The sequence below is a fragment of the Pleuronectes platessa genome, chromosome 4 (assembly GCF_947347685.1).
Source record: "Pleuronectes platessa chromosome 4, fPlePla1.1, whole genome shotgun sequence".
Lineage (NCBI taxonomy): Eukaryota > Metazoa > Chordata > Actinopteri > Pleuronectiformes > Pleuronectidae > Pleuronectes > Pleuronectes platessa.
The window spans coordinates 17,514,854-17,535,785 of record NC_070629.1 but is presented as its reverse complement, the minus strand read 5'-3'; the positions used below and the strand labels follow the sequence as shown (position 1 = coordinate 17,535,785).

The following is a 20,932-nucleotide window of genomic DNA, read 5'->3' as shown; positions in this document are numbered from 1 at the left end:
GACAGGGTTTAATGCTCGGATGCAGGAGCCAAGCGGTGGGGATTTAGAGATGGGATGTATCTGTAAATCTGTCAAAATATTTCTACAAGACAGAAAATATGCTGGAATCAGACTGTGGCTGGGGTATTAAGCTGTTGAAACAACATGAGAAATTTCAGTGGAATGTTAAGGAGGCTTACTGTGCAAATTTAAGCCAAGGGGCTTGGTTTTCTTTAGACTGCAATCTTTGTCAGCCTTCAAAGACAGTGGCTTGTCTAGAAATACCAGTAGCCCAGAAAATGTAAGGCTCATAGTTTAGACTAGGTGAGGGTTGTCTTCAGGGGGAAGAGAAATATTAAATAATCCGTCTCCTTAAAAATAATCTTTAATGTTGATGAATCATTGAAATCTTCTGTTTGCTGTTTGCCCTTTATCTTTGGGTGGCCAAAGTGTAAACATTAAAATATGATCAATTAAAAAAGGTTTAATCGGGGCTATATAAAACAGAACCTACGGCACACGTCACGCTCAACTCTGGAGCTCCTGGAACAAGGGGCCCAGTTTCCCACTTTCTTCTAGAGGACATCGGTAAAAAGAATAATGACAGACTTCAAAGCCAAGATGTGGCCTCCTGAATATATTCTTAAAGAAATTTATTTTACACCTCAAAACAAAAATAAAAAGAATAGGGATTAGGGATGTGGTACATTGGGAATGTATTGACAACTGTAGTTTACATTTTTTTGGTGTAAGCTCAGAGAAAAAATGTTAATACAGTCATAATAATTGCACTTCATAAATCTAGACTGATGCCAGTGTTTCCCAACAACAAAGCGACGTCTCTCTCGCTCTCTCTCTCTCTCTCTCTCTCTCTCTCTTTCTCTCTCTCTCTCTCTCTCCAGTTAATAAATTCAATTTACCATAGAAATTTGACTGACAAAAGAAATGCTAATTTAAGACCAGAGGACTGCTGCACTGATCCAATTTTTCTCTTTCACTTGAGTCCCACAAGGCAGTGAAACATCGCAGTAATTTAAGTGCAGTACATTCAAGGGAATCTCACAGTCATTATAAATATTTCACTGCTCTGAATCATCAAGTTAAGACTGGCCCGGGCTAAATGCATCCCTACCATGGGGCTGAAATGGACAAGGAGGAGCAAGTGGGCATCGTCTCATTCCGTCTGACACCAGAGGGTAGGGCATGATTGTTTTCATTTTGTTCTCCTTTGCAAGACTGAGGGTAGAAGAAGAGTAGGATTTTACACGAGTGTCTGCCTCTCTCTGTCATTCTGATAACCCCTGACGGAGGAAGGGCCTACAGAACTACAGTTATAAAGGAGTCAGGTGAGAACTTGATTTTCTACCTCCTCTTCAAAAGACTCCAATAAAAAGGGAGTGAGATTTACAAAAGATCTCCTGTACATTACTCAGATATGATGTTCATGGGACTGCTGAATCCTTTTGTCTCAGTCATGGTGGTAAAAAAATTTGTAATGACCTGATACAAATAAAGAAAGTCTGAGGATTTTGAAGAACAAAAACTAAAATGAACACACGCGCATGCACTCAGCCACATCCACGCATTAACATACACATGAGGTTATGTCGATAACCCCCCGATCACATTCTTCATTGTAACATTTCTTTTTTTGTAGGTTTTTGTGACATTTTCCATTTAAATAAGTATTTCAAGATTTATTGTAGATTCCAGTGTTGCTTAGGATAAAACAGAAGAGCTCTCCAACCAGGTTCTTACAGAACCATTGCAGCGACTATGTCTCACATCAGGACATAAGAACCTGCACATCAGCTCAAAGAGGAATTATTAAATCATAAAACAAAAGTGGAAAACAAAAGAAAAAATAAAAGCATTTGAGACACTTTTCCCCATAGCAGCCAATGCATATAATAAACCTACAAATATATAAAACAACAAAAATAGGTTCAAGTTTTTCAAGTTTCTTAAATATATCATATCCAAACTACCCAATTCCAAACTTCAAAGTTAACAAGATTCAAGCAGTGCAATTTATGTATCAATTATAACAGCAATAATAACTAATATTGTACTAATTCAACCTTATGATCCTTGTACACAACACCCGAGTACTGCCTATAATCTTATTGTTCTTGCGTATAGGTAAATGTATGCGTGTGTGTGTGTGTGTGTGTGTGTGTGTGTGTGTGGGTGTGTGTGTGTGTGTGTGTGAGTGTGTATGTGTGTTTGTTTGTCTGTTTGTGTATGTGTGAGCACTGGTACACAGTTTTGGATTTTGAGAGCAGCCCTAAACCTTGGCCCTTTTAAGACCATTTCAGTGACAACCTACACAGTAGCTTCATCCTTAGTATTTGGAAGGGGGGTACAAGTGGCGTATGCACTTCATGTCAAGCTATGATTCTTGTCAAAAATGTTCAGGCAAGTTAAACAACCAAATAATAATTAAAAAACACAAAAAACAAGGGAAAAAAAACAATCAATCCAAAATTCCTATTGGCAAACCACACAATGGAACATCTGGAAAATCTTGAAATCCCTTTTCTCTCCCACTGGCAGTCACTATCACCTCTCATATTTGGGATTCCCGCTGCCTGCCTTGAAACCACCAAACCATAGGGTCACACAGCACAACTGCTCAGGTCTAAGCTCCCACGCTAGTTAAAGCCGAGTCACTCGTAATAACTCCGTAGCCCCCCCAAAAAAACGTCTTGTTTTTTTATTTAAACTTTGATTTCTTCACAAATTCACAACTCTTGATTCGTCTCCTTTCGTCTCCTTCTTCCTCCTCTATCTGTAAACAGGGAGGCGGATGTGTGCATGCTGGTGGTCCAACAGACGCGGCACAGACACAGTCTCGTAGCCTTTGCCGAGCATCTGCTCCTTGATGCAGGGTGGGTGGATATCGTTGATCAGGTACTCCAGAGACTGCAAGCTGCTGCTTAGCACAGATGTGTTGCACATGCTCTTACTGGGCAGGCTGCAGCACAAGCCTCCCCCGCTGTCCACAGCCGGGTGTTGGTGGTGGTGGTGGTAGTGGTGATGGTGGTGGGGGTAGCCCATCTCTCTGTGCCCTGTGGCAGGTCCTCCTGCGGAGGTGCCCAAAAGCTCCTGGGGGTTGTAGCAGTCACTGTCCGGTGTCACCAGCACACTGTTCCATGGCGGGGCAAAGTATTGACCCACTGAGAAATTTCCATGCATACCCATGCAGTTCAAAGGGGAGGAGTTGACTTTGTCCAGCACGCCTCCTCCACTGGCACTGGCTGTCATGTGATAAGGTCTGGAGGAAGAGGAGGACACTTGGCCGGCCATAATCCCTCCCCCTGGAACACAAGTTTCGGGGGACTTGCTGATGGCGCCCCCTCCTCCACTTCCTCCGCTGTACATGCGGAGCACAGCCTGTTGTTGCTGCTGATGCTGCTGCTGTTGATGTTGATGTTGTTGTTGCTGTTTCTGCCAAAGGATGTAGTCCATACCTTCTGCGTACACACCAGTCTTCATCGCCTCAGCATTTTGAGCCGGAAGTCCTGTCCCTGTGTACACCATGTTAGCCTGGGGACCCATTCCGACCACATAGCCTCCACTTGAGGAGCTAGACGAGACCCCCATGACATTTGCTCCCTGCTTGGAGGGGCTGGAGTTTGATGATCCAGCGCCAGCCCCTTGACACACCTGCTGCAGAGCCTGGGCCTGGCAATGCTGGTTGATCTGGTAAATTATGCTCTGGATGGAGGGGAGGTTGGACTGTGGGGGCAGGGCCAGGCCTCGGCCCCCTGTTACTGGAATCACTGAGCCAGCTACAGTGACATTTGGGGGGACCGACAGTCCAGGTCCTTCTGGAGGCTTTGAGGGCCCGGTGTGGTATACCATTTGGCCGTGGCCACTGGCTAAAGTGCTATTATTAGGGGGTGGGTATGGAGCAATAGCTATTTGGGCTGGAGAGAGTTTAGTTCGTCTGCCTTCAGAGTTCTTGAGAACGCCTTTTGAAGGGACAAAGGTGGAAGTTGATGAGGGTGAGCAGGCCCTGATAGTGGCGAGCAGGCCATTGTAGCCCCCTGTGTGGATATTTGGGTAGGGGGTGTAGCGTTGCCCTGTGGTGTCAAATCCATTAACAGTCCGGTTAAGGTGCTTGTGCTGGGGAACCCTGATGTTGGTGGGGAAGATCTTGATGGCCAGAGGGTTGTTCGCCGTCCTCTGAGCGAAGGCATCAAGTTCTGCCGCAGTGGGGTAGCGGGGGGAATGCGCGGGCACCAAAAGCTCACCTACGAGACAAACAGAGAGAAAGGCATGAGTGAAATGGATGAGTAAGATGTCTAAAAGAACCAGGAGTTTAATTACCAGAAACATCTAAGGAGCTGGCAGCAATGGCAGTCACAGAGTCAGATCAATCAATCAATTGCAATAATCCTGACTTCGCTGCAATGGTTAAAACCTGGCAACATCCCAGTGACTTCATATAAAACCCCCTGAAAACTGTCAGTGTTTCTACAAGAGCAGGTGAATAAAACCAGATGTAAACAGCTGACACGCTGCAGAACGACCAAAGCAAGAGTTTGCAAAGTGTAAATCAGGACTGACATTCATTTCTGTTCCATCACTCCCCTCCTCCATGTGAGATTTCTCTCCATCTCATTTTCACACCCTCCCGTGGAAGTTCATCCCTAGACAAATGGATCTTTTTAAAAACTCATTCTGTCAAAGCCTGGTACCTTAGGCGCTGTTAAATCAGTGCATTGTGAAATTAATTCAGACTCTCTTTAGCATTGAATTGGGTTAGCCTTGGATACCAGGCAAGGAGGGATGAAGGGGAGGGGATAAAAGTCTGTTTAATTGCAGTGGCACAGTTGAGATTTATAAGTGGTATCACTTACTGGGTCTTACCCTTGGCCACAGAATTTCCACATTTATTCAATCTAGGAGAACGTGAAGAGAGACGCTCACAAAAAAAACCTATTAAACATCTACAGGGAATTACTAGCCTGGTTAAGGTGAACTATATCAGAACAGAGCCAAGTCAAAAAAGTGCTTTAATTTGCAAACCTGCAAGGCTAACACCAACGAACGGTTTGTCGATGACATTAAACAGGACAGAAACATGTTCAAATAAAAGTTAAGACAAGCTGATGGTGTGTTAATGTTCTTATGAACAAATCTATACATGACGGAACAGACAAAAGGCAGGTGCACGCTATTAACATACATATAAATGCACTGTTTTACTGTTTGCCTAATGAAACCAACCCAGTTCCAAAATTCAATTCAGCAGTGCAAACGTGGCAACCGAGACTAGCTATAGCCTTCGCTCAATGAACCAGGGCTCCACCATTGTGAATTGAGGTGGCAAACAGGAAAATGGCAATTTTCGAAAAACCCCACCAATGTCTCATTGTTTGGGGGCTGGGCATAGAGGTGAGGGGCTGCGGTGAGATTGGATTTAAACAACATTATTCAGGCAATTTCATGGCTACTTAGCTCAGTGCAACAAAAAGGGTGGGGGGCTGGAAAAAGAACTCAATTTACAAGCAATATATCAGCTGCCACAAATGACTTGCAACCCCTTCAAAAATGTCATTTTTATGCAAAAGCTGACAAAATACACAAAAATGTACTGCCATAACTGTGCCGTCAGCAAATGTCCTGGCGACACAAGAAGTCTGCAGGGTGCAGCGTGTGACTCACTTCATTTCCATTGCAAAATAAGTCACATCTCTTATTTTTCAGCTCCCATTACAGATAGCGCTGGGTTTTCATTTCAACAACCCCATGGGTCTCCCACTGTACAACTGATTACATCTACAAGATCAATATCATAAAAGAAAGAAATTGGGAATTTAACGACTGAGAGACGGAATTTCCTAGAAACCAGATTTAGTGCGAGACCTATTCCGGTAAGTTTGGCTTCTTCCGCAGACTACATACTTTCTAAATTAGAAACATTTCAGCTCAAATTAGGATTTATATTTCTAAAATAGATCAATGAATAGCCTGAATTTAATGTCTTAGTCCTATAAACAGTAAGCCAACCTAGTGCCATTCTAATGGTTTAGGGAGAGAGTGCCAGGCCAGCCTATCTGAGATCTAACCAACCTTACTGAGGCAAAGCTGCGTCCCTGGTGACAGCAGTGCCATTCGCTTTGATGTTCTGACTCGCACTGGAAAACTGACAGAGACTTATTTCATTTGCTCAAAAGAGAAAAACAAGCTCATTTCAAAGCACATTGCTGGTCCACATGCAAATGGAATGGCACTTTTTTTTCTGATCTTCTTTACATGGGGGCAAAAAAACATCTTTGATCATCACATGGTCTAAATGAGGAGAGATAGTTGGCTTTCAGGCATATGAAGGGCCTCGGCCCTGCCGCCCCTACACGCTTCCAGCTGCAATATGCCCATCATTCCACCTAATTACTGCCACATGAGGGAAAAACCTATAAAAACAGCCTGGAAATTCATTAAAGGGTGGCTAATTCTATTCCTTCTCACTGGCTGAGTCCATATTTTCCATGCCTGAGCCTGCATTTCTTCTGAGAGAGAGGAGGAAGCCCTCGCCCTCCGTCTTTTCCCAGCTTGGCCCTTGTTTGTCAATAGGCAGAGCCTTTGGCACACCAACCTGGCATCAAAGAGTTTCACACTTCGCAGGCCACAGGGATTAGAGGCCTTTCAGGCCTACAAAACCCATCTCAGCTCCACAAAAGCTTCCGGTTATTAGAACCCACAGGCATAAAGGAAGAAGAGGAGGAGGAGGAGGCAAATGAGCATCTGGATGCTTCTGATTCCAGCTTCTTCTTAAAAAAGTTCCATGGTATAAATTTTTATAGCAAAGTTGATTACAGTAAGTATGGCCACAGACCGGGCGTAATTTCCCTTTCAAACACACTGTGTGTTTGATGTGCAGGGGTCTCCACATCTCTCTCCTCCAGAGCAGTAAGTCTATAAGTGAAGACATGGAGGTTAAAGGTAAGAGTCTCTTTTGGGCTGACGCTCTGTGACTTATTGGTTTAGGCTGCAGTAGATCATAGCTATGAGCAGCAGCATACAGATGGTGCTGGCTGATAAACACCCTCAGAGGCAGCCGGCACTGCCCCCTTTGTGTGAGCCCTCACCTTCTCATAAGGTAGGGGGTTTCCTGCACCTGTGCACACTCTCCAGCGTGCATCGTGCATGCAAACACAATGTCTAAAAACAGAAAATAAGGCAGGCATGCACACACATGCACGCACACACACATGCACGCACACACACACAACATCTGCAGATGTGTGTCTCATTTGCCATCAGTGAAGCATGTTGTTATCCTCTGCTCAGCGCTCTCTCATGAAATGTAGGGCAGGGACAACAACAGGTGCCTGTGCGGGCGACAGCCTGCAATGCCTCCTGGGCTAAATGCTTCACACTCGCTTCATTTCGACATACGACAGCCTTGTAAGGATTAATTATTTCCCCTGGGGATGGAAGAATATGCTTTTTCCCTTCCTGAGAGCAGGAGTCTATGTGCACTCACAAGCACATGAAACAGCTTATAGCAAATGAACAGGGGAACCTGGGCGAGCACTGCTTTTGCAATAAGTGAGAAAAGAAAACTTTCAACATGAAAGGAATGTAAACAAACCAAGCATATGATTGAAGCGCATTAGAGATGAGATAAAAGCTCAGGCAAACACATGCATTCGGTCTGGGAGATCACGCGCCAGGGAGCGGAGATGGCAGGGAGGCAATTAATGGGTTGACCTTCGTCCTTAATCACCCAGTGCCTGGCACACAATGCCCATGTGTCAGAGCAGCACATCTCTAAATGCCACCCCTCATTAGCACGATGCACGCAGTGAGAGAGGCTATCTGTGGAGTGTTACACTCTCCAGCGGTCAGACAGAGATAGCGGGGCTGGGATAGGATAACATGGCAGCACAGACCCAGACTGAGCTGCAGCAGGCCATGATATGATCTAGAAATCCCATTTCACTCACAGGATGGGCCCTCTCCTTTCTCTCCATTTTTGATTGGCATGAAACTCCCCAAGCGCGACGTCCTTGGTGTACCCGGTGCTGTCACTGTGATTGTGTGTGTGTGTGATCGCATGTGTGTATCTGTGTGCATTTAGTGGTGAGGGGGCTGCCCAATTCTGAACACTCAATTAACACTACTTTAATTAGCCAGCAGTACACTTTGAATTCTGATGAACTAATTTCCTTGGTGTGTGTGTGTGAAAGGGGGGGGTTTCTGGTAAAGATGAGGTCCACTGGGTACAAAACAGCAATAAAGAGGGAACTGGTTAGATTAGACTGTAAAAAAAAAAAAAAAATCCATTAAATTTTGTGCACTTCTTCCAAGTGAGAGGTCAAATTGTGTTGATCACTATAAGCTATGCAGACGAGAGAGAGAGAGAGAGTGTGAGAGCAGGCAGTGAGGTGAGCTGGAGGAGGGGTGGGGGAGATGGGGAGTCAGAGGCTGTGCGAGAGTAGGCCACCGAGTCCAGAAGACCCTGAGAATACTTTGGATTTTAATTAGAGGTTTAAATGAATAAGGAGAGGAGAACTGCCTGGAATGCCCATTTATTAGTGTTCCCGAGTGTTAATATTATGAGCAGGTTGGAGAAGTTTTCTTCTTATTAGTGAAGAAAACGCTCCGACACATCAAAAAGACCTTCAGCCTCTCCTCACTCACTCCTGCAAGGCTGGATCCCTATTTACCGCACGCTTTGATCCCCTCAGACCATGTTCGCCAGCAAGCAGGGGAAACGAGTGCTTGTTCAGATGAAGGGAGAGGAGTGTTTGGTTGAACTGCAATTACGTTTTCAGAACAACATGCGCATAATAAACACAAACTTTGGCCAAACAAAGAAAGCAGACTGTGATGAGGTTAGGGCAAAAAACCCCACAAAAAAAAAAAACGGATTTGAGATTACAAGAAAGATGAAGGAAAATAATGAGCTTCAGTCCAACATCAACCACAATCCCTGACAGACGTGTCCCCGTTTTCAGACATGAATATCTGGACATTTGGGTTGGGACATTATCCATAGTTTGCCTTTTACATATGGAATTCACCAGGTCAGACAACAACCAGGGAATCTCTCCGGAAAGGGTTCAGGTGAGGGGTTCATGGTGCAGCAGGCAGGAGACAGGACATGTCGTATTAATTCTGCAGCACAACATTCTCATCCTCTGCAATTCTTTAGTTTTTTCAGTTTTGCATCTGTCACCTTTTAGAAACGCCAGCGACATCCCCACCTGCTCGCTGTGAATTCTTTCTGGACAATATTCAGCGGTTTTCTCAAATGCGCTCCTTCATTAGAGTTTCTACCAGTGGGCTGACAGAAACAAGTCTCAAACATTTGAGTTCTCATGTAAAAACCCTCTAGATAGAGATCAGTGCAGGTCTGAGAGCAGCTTGACAGTCCGTGTTAAATGTCTGTGAGCATGTGGGTTGGCTGGGTCTACTTTTAATCTTTACTATTTAAAAGTTGGAGACAGTGTGTTTCAGACATAGCTCGTCTTGTGCCCCATTCCCCCACTAAAGGACACTCCGACCCTCCCCTTATTGTAACGAAGTTAATCAGATTAATAATTCATGGCTCTGGCAGTCTTCAAATCCTTCACATCAGAATCCCTGGGCTTGGAAACAGTTTGACCTGTCAAATGCGTTTGCAGCTTAAGATTCAACGGCATTGTTCCCGGGAGGGACCCTTGACCTGAGGCTATTGTTCAGCTCTTAGCAGATAGGATCATTGTCTATGACGTCCTCTCCCCACCTCGGTGAGTCTGCCGTCAAAAGGATGGGCATGCAGGGAGATGGGGTGGAGGGGGGTGGGGGGGCCGAGGCGGCTTCGCGTCCTGAACAATACCTGCCTTGTGCTAATGGAGGTGTCATCTGGCACAGGGCTGATTAGTCAGCGATTACAGCCAGGCCTCAATTGCCGTGACAACTGCTGCAAACACAATGGGCCCTGATAGAGCCAGCTGTTTGGTCCTCTGCAATTAACCCTGCATCCCACTCGTCTCCGGCAGTGCGCTGCCTCTAATTGAGTATCGGGCTCACAGAGCAGGGGCTGTGGGCCAGGCCCCCTGGACGTAGCCCCCCGCCCCTCTGCCAAGGTAGAGATGATAATAATAGAGGCGTCCCGTGGACTCGGCTGCCACTCAATCAAAGCCTCGCTACCCCACAGGAGCTTCCTGAGGAGAGAGCGCATGTATGAGCCAGCGATCAACAGGGTAGAGCAGCCTTGCAGGGGGCAGACATGTTGAATATGCCCTCAGCCAGAGTACTAATCAATTCAAGTGCACGTGAGGGGAAAGGGAACCCTGCTGCTTGCTTGATATCAGAAAAGCCATTTTTAGGAACACTCATCTCCCTCTGTTCATCTCCGGGCTGATTTTCTGTGCAACAACACCGGGAGGGAGAAAAAAAAATCAAGGCAATTATTTGTCAGGCCTTCGCTATCTATAATTGCAAAGATAAAAATCAAACTGCAATGATTTCTCCGAGGATAGAGCTGTCTGGATCCGCGGCTGCTTGTGTCATCATAATCATCAAACAAATGCATATTCTAAGGCAGAGGAAAAGAAAATGGGCTGCTCGCCCAACTTCTCTCTGTCGCTCATAATTCTTCATGTTTATTATTAATCACTTGGCTTATTGCTATGTATTTTAAACCAAACTAGATCCGCAATAAACCTTAAACAAGTTTTATTCTTCAGTTGCATATGGTTACTTTTTTTTTTTATCAAGATCAGACACTTAATAAGAAGAAAACTACACATTTAATAAAATGAATCACTGTGTAAATAAAAGCTGTGGCTTTTCAACAGGGGGTGCCATACTGCAATCCCTTATTGGGCCTTTAAACCTGCCAACATTTTGCACAAACAGAAAAGAGGATAATGAGAAGGTTAAAGAAATCTGCACGCTGATCCTCACCAGGCACGCAGACACGGGGCTTGTCAAAAAATGGATTTAATCGTTAAAAGAGATTTAAATAGAAAAACTTAGACAAAACTCCCAAATCTAATCCTTCATTTCATTAAAGCTAATCTTATCTCAGATTTAATCTCCCTATTTCCTGCACAAGCAGCTGGAAGAAATAGTAAATTGAGAGCCTAATTCTGGTGTCCTCTGTGCACAGGCTGCAGCGGGAGGTCACTGATCCAGGCTGCAATCAGGCGATAGATGCGTCTGTGTTAATACAGTATGAGATAAGGTCCACAGCTCCAGATGACACTGGGAAGGAGCCGAAGAAAAACAAGATCCACTTTCTGCACAGTGTTTACAGCCTCACATGTGTGTATAACTCCATGCTGGACAATGGCTCCAATCAGAAGCTGCTAATTAGGTTTCAAGTATGAAGGTTTCCTCGCAAGAAATGTGAAATATTGCTCCAGCAGAACACTGTCATGTTTACATTTTCTCGTTAGAATTTATCTCTAAAGCCAGATGTTACTGAATCAGCCATGAAAATTAATTAGCTGGTCCAATGTGGCAACCTCGTGCCCCTTCCAGACAGACCTGGCTTTTATGGGCTGTAGGGGAAATTACTGTGAATTGATTGATCCTGAAGGACTCCTCTGTACACAGGGACTAGCAGATACACACACACGGAAACACGCAACACACATACACGCACACAGAAACACACACCCACAGATCCTGCCAACAACAGCTGATATAAACATTTTACCATCCACATGAGCCTGACATCCTTTTCTTTCAGTAACTACAACATCAATAACCATGAAATGTAAAAAATCGATAAAACTAAAACAAACTGCAGACACATTCTTTGTTTCTTATTTTTCTTATCATTTTAAAAAGCAGGTGGATTTTAAGGGTGCACACTTAAAATCAGGTCCAGTCAGAAGGACAAATCTCTGAACATCCACTATCCTCTCAGACGACAGTTGCACCCTCTGACCCATAAAAACATGGAAATTACAAATGGATGAATTCCCTCTGCATGCCTCCTTCATCTTTTTTTGCCGCTTTCTCTCTCTTTCATCCTCTTCACCTCCTCTCCCTTTTTTCCCTTTGTGCTCTTCCTTTGCCACATAACCCTTTCTGTCTCTTCATTCCCCCCTCTCTGTCTCTTCCGTCTCCCTCTCTGAGTAAGTGAGTTTCATCTGGGGTGCTTGCCGGGCGAAATCACCTCAGGGCGAACACTTTATTATCTGTAGTCAAAGCGTCACCACAAATACCATTCTACACACACAAGTGTCACTTTCCATTTGTCTGCACTCTGGCTGCATTAGCAGAGCCTCGCCGGCCCAGAGCCTCGTCTCAAACACGCCCGGCAGAGGAAAACTAACAGCGTGGGAAAGCACTCGTCCTGCATTCCTCGCCCATTAACACCACTGGCACCACCGGAGCAGACCCACTGGGGGAATTAATAACATTATCATCCGCAATAACCTTGGTGAAGATCACTTATGAAACGGCAAAAAAAGGAGAGATATTTAGTTAGATATCTTAGTCTTTTGTGTTACGTTTAGTGCAAAATATCACAATTGAACCAAACATGCGCAGGATCTCCTTTTAATTCAAATCAGTGCACGTGTTAATTACTGATGATGCATCTCAGCGTCCAGCAGAAACAACACCAGCGGGTAGATTATGTCCCATCTGAGCAACAAAGGAATGCAGGCCAGCAGCACCCATGTCTTTTGTGGGACACACCATCACCAAACAAACACCGGATCTGGGGCACCATGTTTACCTCACACTACACACTGCACGCCATAAACAAAAAGGGCCCGAAACAAGAAGCAGCTCAATGTTTGCTCCCATGACAGCCAACCCCACCTCCTCCTAGAAAAAAGGGAATTTCACTAAAAAAATATACAAATCTGAAAAATGTTATACTGCGATCAGAGCCACAACCTCATCTCAGAGTTTCACTAAAGCACTTTCCGTTTCTAATAATTTATCGGCCTGGATAGGCGACATACTAGATAATAAATGGGGGAAAGAAATTACTATATTCATCACAAAACTGCTCTCCGTTTAATAATCAAGTTTGGCTAAAGGGCTTTAGATGAGAGTTGGTGTATAGATGAGGGGAGCGAGGCGCTGGTTTGTGGGCTGCCTGTGATGAGCCAGCCCTCGGGCCTGCCTGGGCCACCCTCATTGTGCATACAGCATGGTCTAGAAAGCAGAGCTTTATCAGCAAATACCCCGAGTCAGCACAAGCAGCGGGGTGGTTATGCGTTGCGACTGGCACACCAGCTGATATTGTCATGTGCGATTAGGCCTGTGCTCATGAGCCTGTGAACTCATTCCTATGGCATCAAAGTCAACCCCACCCCCTACCACCCTCCATTTATATCCCTGCCTCTCCGCTGCCCTCTCCAGCCTTTTTTTTCCATTTTACACTCAGCCCTGTCAGTTCCCAGCATGCCCTCACCGAACCCTGTGAAAAGCTTTGCTCCGCTGCAAAGACGTACCAAGGGAAAATATAACAACAAGCTAGACTGGTTTTTATTTCCAAAACAAATCTCTGCAGCTTAATTTACGCCATTCAGATGGGTCATCCACGAGTTAGAGACCAGCGAGTTCACCAAGGAGCAGCCGGTGCCAGACTTGTTTTGTCTCGGTGCACCTCTTCAGTTGACAAGGCTGATAGAGAGGAACAAAGATGGAGCCGTGCAAGAGAGAAAGACAAACTGTGACGCTAGTTATGGGGAAAGATCACAAAGAGGAAAACCGAGATTAGACCATTCAGCGATTCTAAGAGCAGCACAGGACACAGAGCCAAGACAAAGAAACACAACAAGCTGAAATCCTGACCTGAAAGATTTATGTCAGGCCTTCGCTTTTGTGTCTTTAAGAGAAGATGCTGTGCTGTGACACTATTTCATAAAGGGCTACATGGGCAGCTGAGAGCCAGCAGCATTCACAGTCATGCATAAACTCAAATGGACGCGGTAACAACACAAACACATACACTCACACACACACACAGGTTTAAAGTAAAGGACCCCAGAGGTAGAGATTGTGAGCGCACACAGAGATAAGAGAAGGAACCAGAGCGGAGAGCCGAGGAAAAAAAAGGGAGAGGGAGGGAGAGATGAGGAAGAGGCTGGAGGCGCCTGGGCAGGCCTGTCAGACCGGAGGAAGCGCTGGTGCACAGGCCTGCAGGTAAATGGAAGAAGAAAGGCGCCTGCAGGCTGCCTGAGGCAAGCCTGGGCCCTTCTGTTCTATCATTTAGGAGACAAGTCCTCCACTGATTCCCAATTAATATTTAACACCGCACAGACAACAAGGCACTCTGCAGTACACATGCCAACGAGAGGAGGAGGAAAGGAGGGGAGGGGAGAGGAGGGGAGAGGAGGGGAGAGGAGAGGAGAGGAGAGGAGAGGAGAGGAGAGGAGGAGAGACATACATGGGTAAATTTGAAAGATTTAAATGTTAGTTGTGTCCTGGAGGTAGGGATTTAATAGAGGCAACATGTTAAAATTGTTGGAACCTGTCATTTGACTAAAGATACATTTTATGTATAATGTAACAATTCTTTATTCAAATGTGTAAAAAGGACTCAACCTATGTTGTATACTTCGTTGACTGATGTGTTACATTATCCAAGATGTTTCCAACAATGCTCAAACCCACAGAAATCCCAAATGAAGGTAACAGGATGTTTACATTTTTTGACTCTTAATTACGTCATATCCACTTTACCTAAGTGGCTTTGGCTGTCTTTGCTATTGGTAACGGTGGTAAGTACTACAACTCCCATGATCCCACACTGCTTCAGAACATCGTCAAACTAGGTCTTTTGTTCCCAGAGTAAGTTACATATTGTACGTTTAATCAACATTCTATCATTGTATCTATAGGACTGTGTGGAAACAGTAAGTTAGCATTTAGTATGTGGCTCTGTTTTTCTGTCTCTGAGAGTTGATTTGGGTTTATTGGGTCACACCCCACTCACTTAATCAAGCAGAACTTTTATTTTCAAGTTCAAAGCTTGGCAGTGACAGAAAGTTTTCAACAACCTCCCAAATAAGACGCTTGAAGCTCCGTGATGGAGTTTACAGTCACAGGCTTGGGTTTGCAGCGTTTCCTCTGGGGTTAGGGTTAGTAAGAACTGGTTGCTGGAAATCTTTTCAAAGGTCTTGAGGTCCAGTTAAATGAGCATGTCAGAGTTGGAAATTGTAGCCAGAGGTCAGCAAAAAAACGGCAAATTAAACTCAGATTAAACCATTTCTGTAATCTAAAATGACGAGGCCCTCGAAGCGTGTGAACATGGTCTTCATGAGAACGAGCCTGAAGAGGAAAGACCATAGAAACTGTACTTAAATGTCCCACAGGAGCGATGATTTGACCATTGTGCTGTGGTCAGCATCCTCTGCCAAACCCTCTGTACTATTAGAGCAGACTCACAAACCACATTCAAATTTGGTTCAAGTTCACGACTGGTTTGGAAGAAAACACCAAACTTTTCTGCTTTCGGCTCTTTGGGTTTATTGATTTTTCTCTTCTTTGGCAGATGGGATATTTGCAACAAAAAAACTGTAAACAAGGTCGTAAGTATCTTTGACCAAGAAGGAAATATGTCTTATGTCAGACTTTTTGTAAACTTATAAAACATAATAACAGCATTATGCAATATTTAGGTATAATTAAATAGATATGTGCTAGAATTTCTTGATGATTTGAAAGGAGTGGCCAGAAATAGAACAACCTGTCTTCCTTTTATATTTTTGAGTCCAAATGTTGGACCATGAATACATTTCCATTTTGAGTTTTATATTGAAGTGCCCACTCAAAAGCTCCCCTTGTATCCCGCTGGGAGTTTGCACCACTTCCTGAATGCCTCTGTTGATCAGTGTGTGGTGGGCTCAGCTCGGAGATGGCACAGGCTGTGTCATTTCCTGAGGGACAGCAAGGGACTGCGGACACTCTGTATCCCGGCTCACCTCCCCCATCCCACCCCCAGTCTCTGGCAGGCGAAGACAGAGGGTGTCCGTGGCTTGCACCTGGGATGCCCAAATGCCAGCTCGGAGGCTTTGGAAGCAGGAACCTGTTTTTCAACCCAAGTCCCGCTGTGACCAAAACTAAAGCAGAGTCCCTCTTCCTCAAGCTCATCACCCAAGGCAATAAGATTGCTTCGCCCCCCCGTGTTCACAGCAGAAGGCAGAGGGCAGAGGGAAGGCATGGCTCTGTGGGACGCCACCAGCCGGAAATGATCCTCTGTGTGCCAGTGCTGAGACGCCAACGTGACAGAAGAGGCTGCGTGAGGTAAGAATTGTACAACCAATAACACATGGCTGCCTCTCTGGAATACACTGCAACTCTTTTTATACTCTGGATTTTGCAATAAAGCAATGTGATGAAAGCAGGAATCACATATATCTCATGGGGCTATGCAAACCCAGCGATCTCCAAAATGAGATTGCATTAGCAGGCACACAGGAGGAGGTATGAGAGGCATGGATAGCTGTCAATCACCTTTCACCATGACAAAAACCCAGTGACCCCTGCTTCCCTGCTGTAGACAGTGGAATAATGACAATCTCTGTGGGCACTCTGTGGAATTCCAAATGGGAGTCGGAAAAAGAGGTAGTTCAATCAGTGGGAAAAGGTCAAGTGCATGCAGATTCCCTCTCCCTCGCTCTGGCTCCAGTCCTTTCCCCCAGTTCCACTTTACGCCCTCAACCTCCAGGGTACTGAGGCAATCAGGGTAAAGGTTGTTATTCCTGCGGCTGCTGCTCACGGCCAACTTTAAATATTCAACTGAAAACGCCCCCCCACCCGCCTTCTTCTTATTCCCACATAACAGCCATTGGAATATCGTCCTGATATGGCGAGCTAACTCCACTGTAACTTCCACACCTCCTCAGACAACAATGTAGGAGAGGGGGCTAGAGGTCATTATCTGAGCATATTCTCTCTCGCTGGGGCCGCAGCTTAGAAAAAAAACAAAAAAATGCCTGGCTGCCTAAAAGCAAAGCCAACTAATGGCACTGCCAGCTCAGTCTGCAGAGGCACAGGGCTATTAGGAAAACCACAATCCTCAGGTGAACCTCCATGTCATGTCCCGAGGCTGCGTGTGACAAGGCCAGGTTGTCTCTGTCGATCAAGCAGGAAGAGGGCTGAACTGGGGCCGACACAGTATCAACCTGGGATATCAGGCCTTCTGGGAACTTCTCATCTACACCTGGCTGATTGGCACCTCGGGCCTCCCGGGTGGTGTCACAGAGGGTTACGGCTGGAGGTGTTCTTACATTTGTGTGTGTACATGTCTCTGCCACAAGGCAGATCTGGGGACAAATTCTAGACTACACACCAGCTGACTTGAGGCATTTAACTAACTGGTTTTCCAAGTTTGATTTCACCGCAGTTGCATTAATCATGATGTGAAATTGTTCCTGTCTCAATTAGGGTTTCATAAATCACTGAAATGCAACCAAAAGTATGTTATATTACTGTGGGTGTGTGTATAGTACTGACAGTCACGCATTGCTGGGGTTACAGACATGTGGGAATGTCCGGGTTAGGCCCAAAGTCTGCTCCAATCGCAGGTGTCAGTGGTTTAATAAGGTACCTGCAGCGGGTCTATATAACACAAACATGCACACTCAGTGTGACAATGACATCCTCACAGAATGTCATGCTGGCACAAATGTATTTCATAAGAAATGGAAACCTGCTGAAATCTGATCTTATGTGGGAAAATAGCCAGATGGAAATATCTGCATCAAACAGTCAATGGGGTTAATATGGTCCAGTTATTCTGAACCAGGGAGGAGGCAGGATGGTGGTGAGGGCTGCTGGGCCTCCTGTCCAGCCATCTCAGTGTTACTCATAACAGGGCCGGCGCACCTCCCTCTCCCCTCCAGGAGCAGGACTGCTACACTCACCCCTGCTCCCTGAACCTTCAGGCACACAGTGGAGGACTGCGATCAAGGAGAGTGATGTGTAGCGAGGGAGGTCGCCGCTGGCCGAGGGTGGCCAGGGTCAGTGGCATCCATTCACCCCTCTACCCCTGCAGGGCCTTTCTCTCTCATCTGTCTGGATGGGTGCCCTCTCTATGGGGAACAACACGATGAGAGGCCCTGGCTCCGCTGCCATTTCTGCCTTTCATGTCTCCATCTAGGGCAGTGGTAGAGAGACGTGAAGGGGAGGACGGAGGCAAGGGGAGGAGGCAAGCTACAAATGTCACCCATAAGGGGGGATTTAATTAAAAATGACAGGGGCTGGCGCTGGAGAGTGCAGCCACATATGCGCAGAATTTGGGCTCAGTGAAAGCAAGTGCCTATGATTTATAATTAAAGTAATGCTCTGCACTCCTTTTAATTCTACGGCCAAAGAAAAAAATATCAAAAGGCCGCCCCTGTGAGGCTAATCCAATATGATATTTTTAAGGGCAGGCGGTCAATGGCTTTTTGAAAAGCCAGCTTCTCTGTCTCTCTCTCTCTCTCTCTCTCTCTCTCTCTCTCTCTCTCTTCTCCAGTTGTCTGTGTCTCCCCATCTCCCTCTCTGCCGCTCCCTCCTTTCTCTCGCCCTGCACTCCCCGCTCTACAGTACCCTCACCCCACCCCCTCGAGCCCAGACACAGAGAGGGCTGTGATAATGGAAACATCCCGCTCTCCGCCTCCCGTTCCTCCCGCTAAGCTCTGTGCGCTTGGGGGAAATTGATTGTCTGGCGAGCCGATCTCAACGCTTCCAGCTGATGGTAGAGCCAGTTAAGTCCTTTTTTATTGAGGGTATGAGGGATTTTTAATGGGAGTCGCATCAATGAACTGTGCAGCCACTCTGCATCTGCATGCAGGGGCTTTTTCTAAAACCCTCCTTGCCCTCTCATCAACTCTGCCACCCAATTCCCCTCTCTCCCTCACACACACACACTCACTCACTCACTTTTGTGTAAAGGACAGCACATGCAAATAACACAGCTTGCCTCTACCTCTCCCCCAGGTAAACCCCCCCGCCCCCTGTGCTGTCACTCACTCTGTCTCTTTGAGGGGGGGGCTCAAACTGGCCCATGGACACCAAATCACTGGGACCTGCTCAGCACGGTAAGCACTTCTGCCGCCAGAGCCCCTGTCTGTCTTTCTGTGCCCCTTCTGAGCCCGGGCGAACAATTGCCTTATTGAGGCCAAGAGATGCGCAGTGGTAGAAATCCAACAGCCCCCCCCCCCCCCCTGCTTCCAAGGACAGAAAGGAGGCTATTATGTTCAAACATCCTCATTATGAACCTTAAGCCAGTGGCTGTGGTAGTCTTTCAATCAAAGGTTTAACAGGTGGAGAGGGGGAGTCAGTCAGAGAGGGTCAGTGAGAAGGAGGGCAAGGGGAAGACTGGAGACTGTCCTTTTTATCTATTGATTTGAGTCCTGACTCCCACTGGCTGCTCCTCAATAAAAGGACCCTGAGAGGAAGTGGGCTAATCCTACGAAATTGGAAGCAGGGAATCGATTAAGACTGTTGAGGACTCCCTCCATTTCGCTCCCTTCCCTCTCCTCTCCATCTTTACCTTCTGTAATTCTATTTTGCACAGTTTCTCTTTGTCCTCCCATTCACTCCGGCTCCTCTCAGAATCCTCATTAGTGAGCTCAGTTGAACCCACTCAGCTGAAGTGCTGCCCATCTTCCACATGCACCTGGAGCTCTGTTTATCTCTCTCTTTCTTTCACAAACACCTATAAGCTCCGTATGAAACATCCGTACAGACCAGAAAAAACTACTCCAGATCTGAGGACTGAGCTAGCACCCAGTCACCTTGCTGTTCCTGACTCTCCTCTGCTTTGTGGGAGGTAATTGGAGTGTGATGTTGAGCTGAGAAGCAACTAATTGGCCAGAGAGGAGCTGAGAGAGAACGCAGGCATTGCTTCATTTCTTCGCCCAGAGCCAATCCTTCTCTTCAAAGCCTTGTGGTGGGCTGGTTATAGGCCTGCATCAATGTCCCACTGAGGAAGAAGCACCGTGCTATTCCCAGTAAGCTTCTATAAGCTGAGGTAAAACTGATAGGTTAGTGCTCCCCTGCTCTCCATCAGCCAGTCCTTTTAATCGGCTTGTAGCTCGTAGGCCGCATGCAAACAAAGGTCACTAAAGACTGATGAGGATTCAATGAGGAGAGAGCATCAATGTTAAGTAAAAAGTTGATTCGAAAGCTTCAACGAAATAAGAAAGAAATTCTCCTAACTCCTGCGGCTCTCTCTGATCCCAAACTGGTCAGAACTAGTTTTGTCAGCTCTCTAACAGTTTCTCAACCCTGGCTCATCTCTGTCCCTTTACACCATTTTGTGAGTGGACAGAGGGAGGTGCTCAGGGAGCAAACAGAGCAGCTGTCATGCTTTACAGGCGGCCGGCAGAGCCAGGGCCAGACACTGTAAATGTTTACAGACCCTCAGGGTCACCCAGGGCCAGCGAGGCACGTTAAACACTGTCTGCTCGGCCCTGTTGCCACGACTGCACAATCAGCACAGCTAAACAGCCTCCTCTCAATGAGTAGCTAAACAACACGGCAATCCAAAGTCGAGAGCGAATGAGACTGTTTAGAATTCCTCAGAGCAGCGAGGGAACACAGCGACAAACAGAAACCGGAAAGTCTATTTTCCTTCACTTATTCACAGTCAGAGTTAACTACCCGTTTCCATCATTCACCATGACCAATAGATTACACACAAACACAAACCCCTCTCATTTCGTCACTTAAAGCGAGCTGGACTCTTTGCCCCCCATCGCTACCTGTCACTTTGTTAACTTACATTTCCGTCCGAGGGCTTGCGGTGGCTCCAGGGTCTTGCTGGCACACACCGGGTGCTGGGGTGGAGGGTTTTGCCTCCTCTGCAGACAAGCCAGCATGGCGAGGTGGGCACAGTACTACAGCCGGGGGAGTTCTGCGGCCAACCTGGAGTAGAAAAAGAGCAAGAAAGGGGAAAGAGAGGAGTGTTGAGTGAGTTAAGCAGGATGATTCGAGGTCAAAGCTCCATGGCCGTGTCCGGTAAGCTGGCAGGAGCTGGCTCCGA

General features: G+C 46.2%; 1 protein-coding gene across 1 annotated transcript in view; it reads right to left on the bottom strand.

Moving 5' to 3' along the window:
• Window positions 1–615: 615 nt before the first annotated feature.
• Window positions 616–20,932, bottom strand: part of fam222aa (family with sequence similarity 222 member Aa) — a 47,282-nt gene continuing 26,965 nt past the window's right edge. Inside the window, exons 2-3 of the mRNA XM_053421409.1 lie at window positions 20,672–20,814; window positions 616–4,238 (exon numbers count right to left, since the gene is read on the bottom strand). Coding sequence (XP_053277384.1) covers window positions 2,767–4,238; window positions 20,672–20,768 — 1,569 coding nt within the window. The 5' untranslated portion in view covers window positions 20,769–20,814 and the 3' untranslated portion in view covers window positions 616–2,766. The remainder of the gene's footprint in view (window positions 4,239–20,671; window positions 20,815–20,932) is intronic.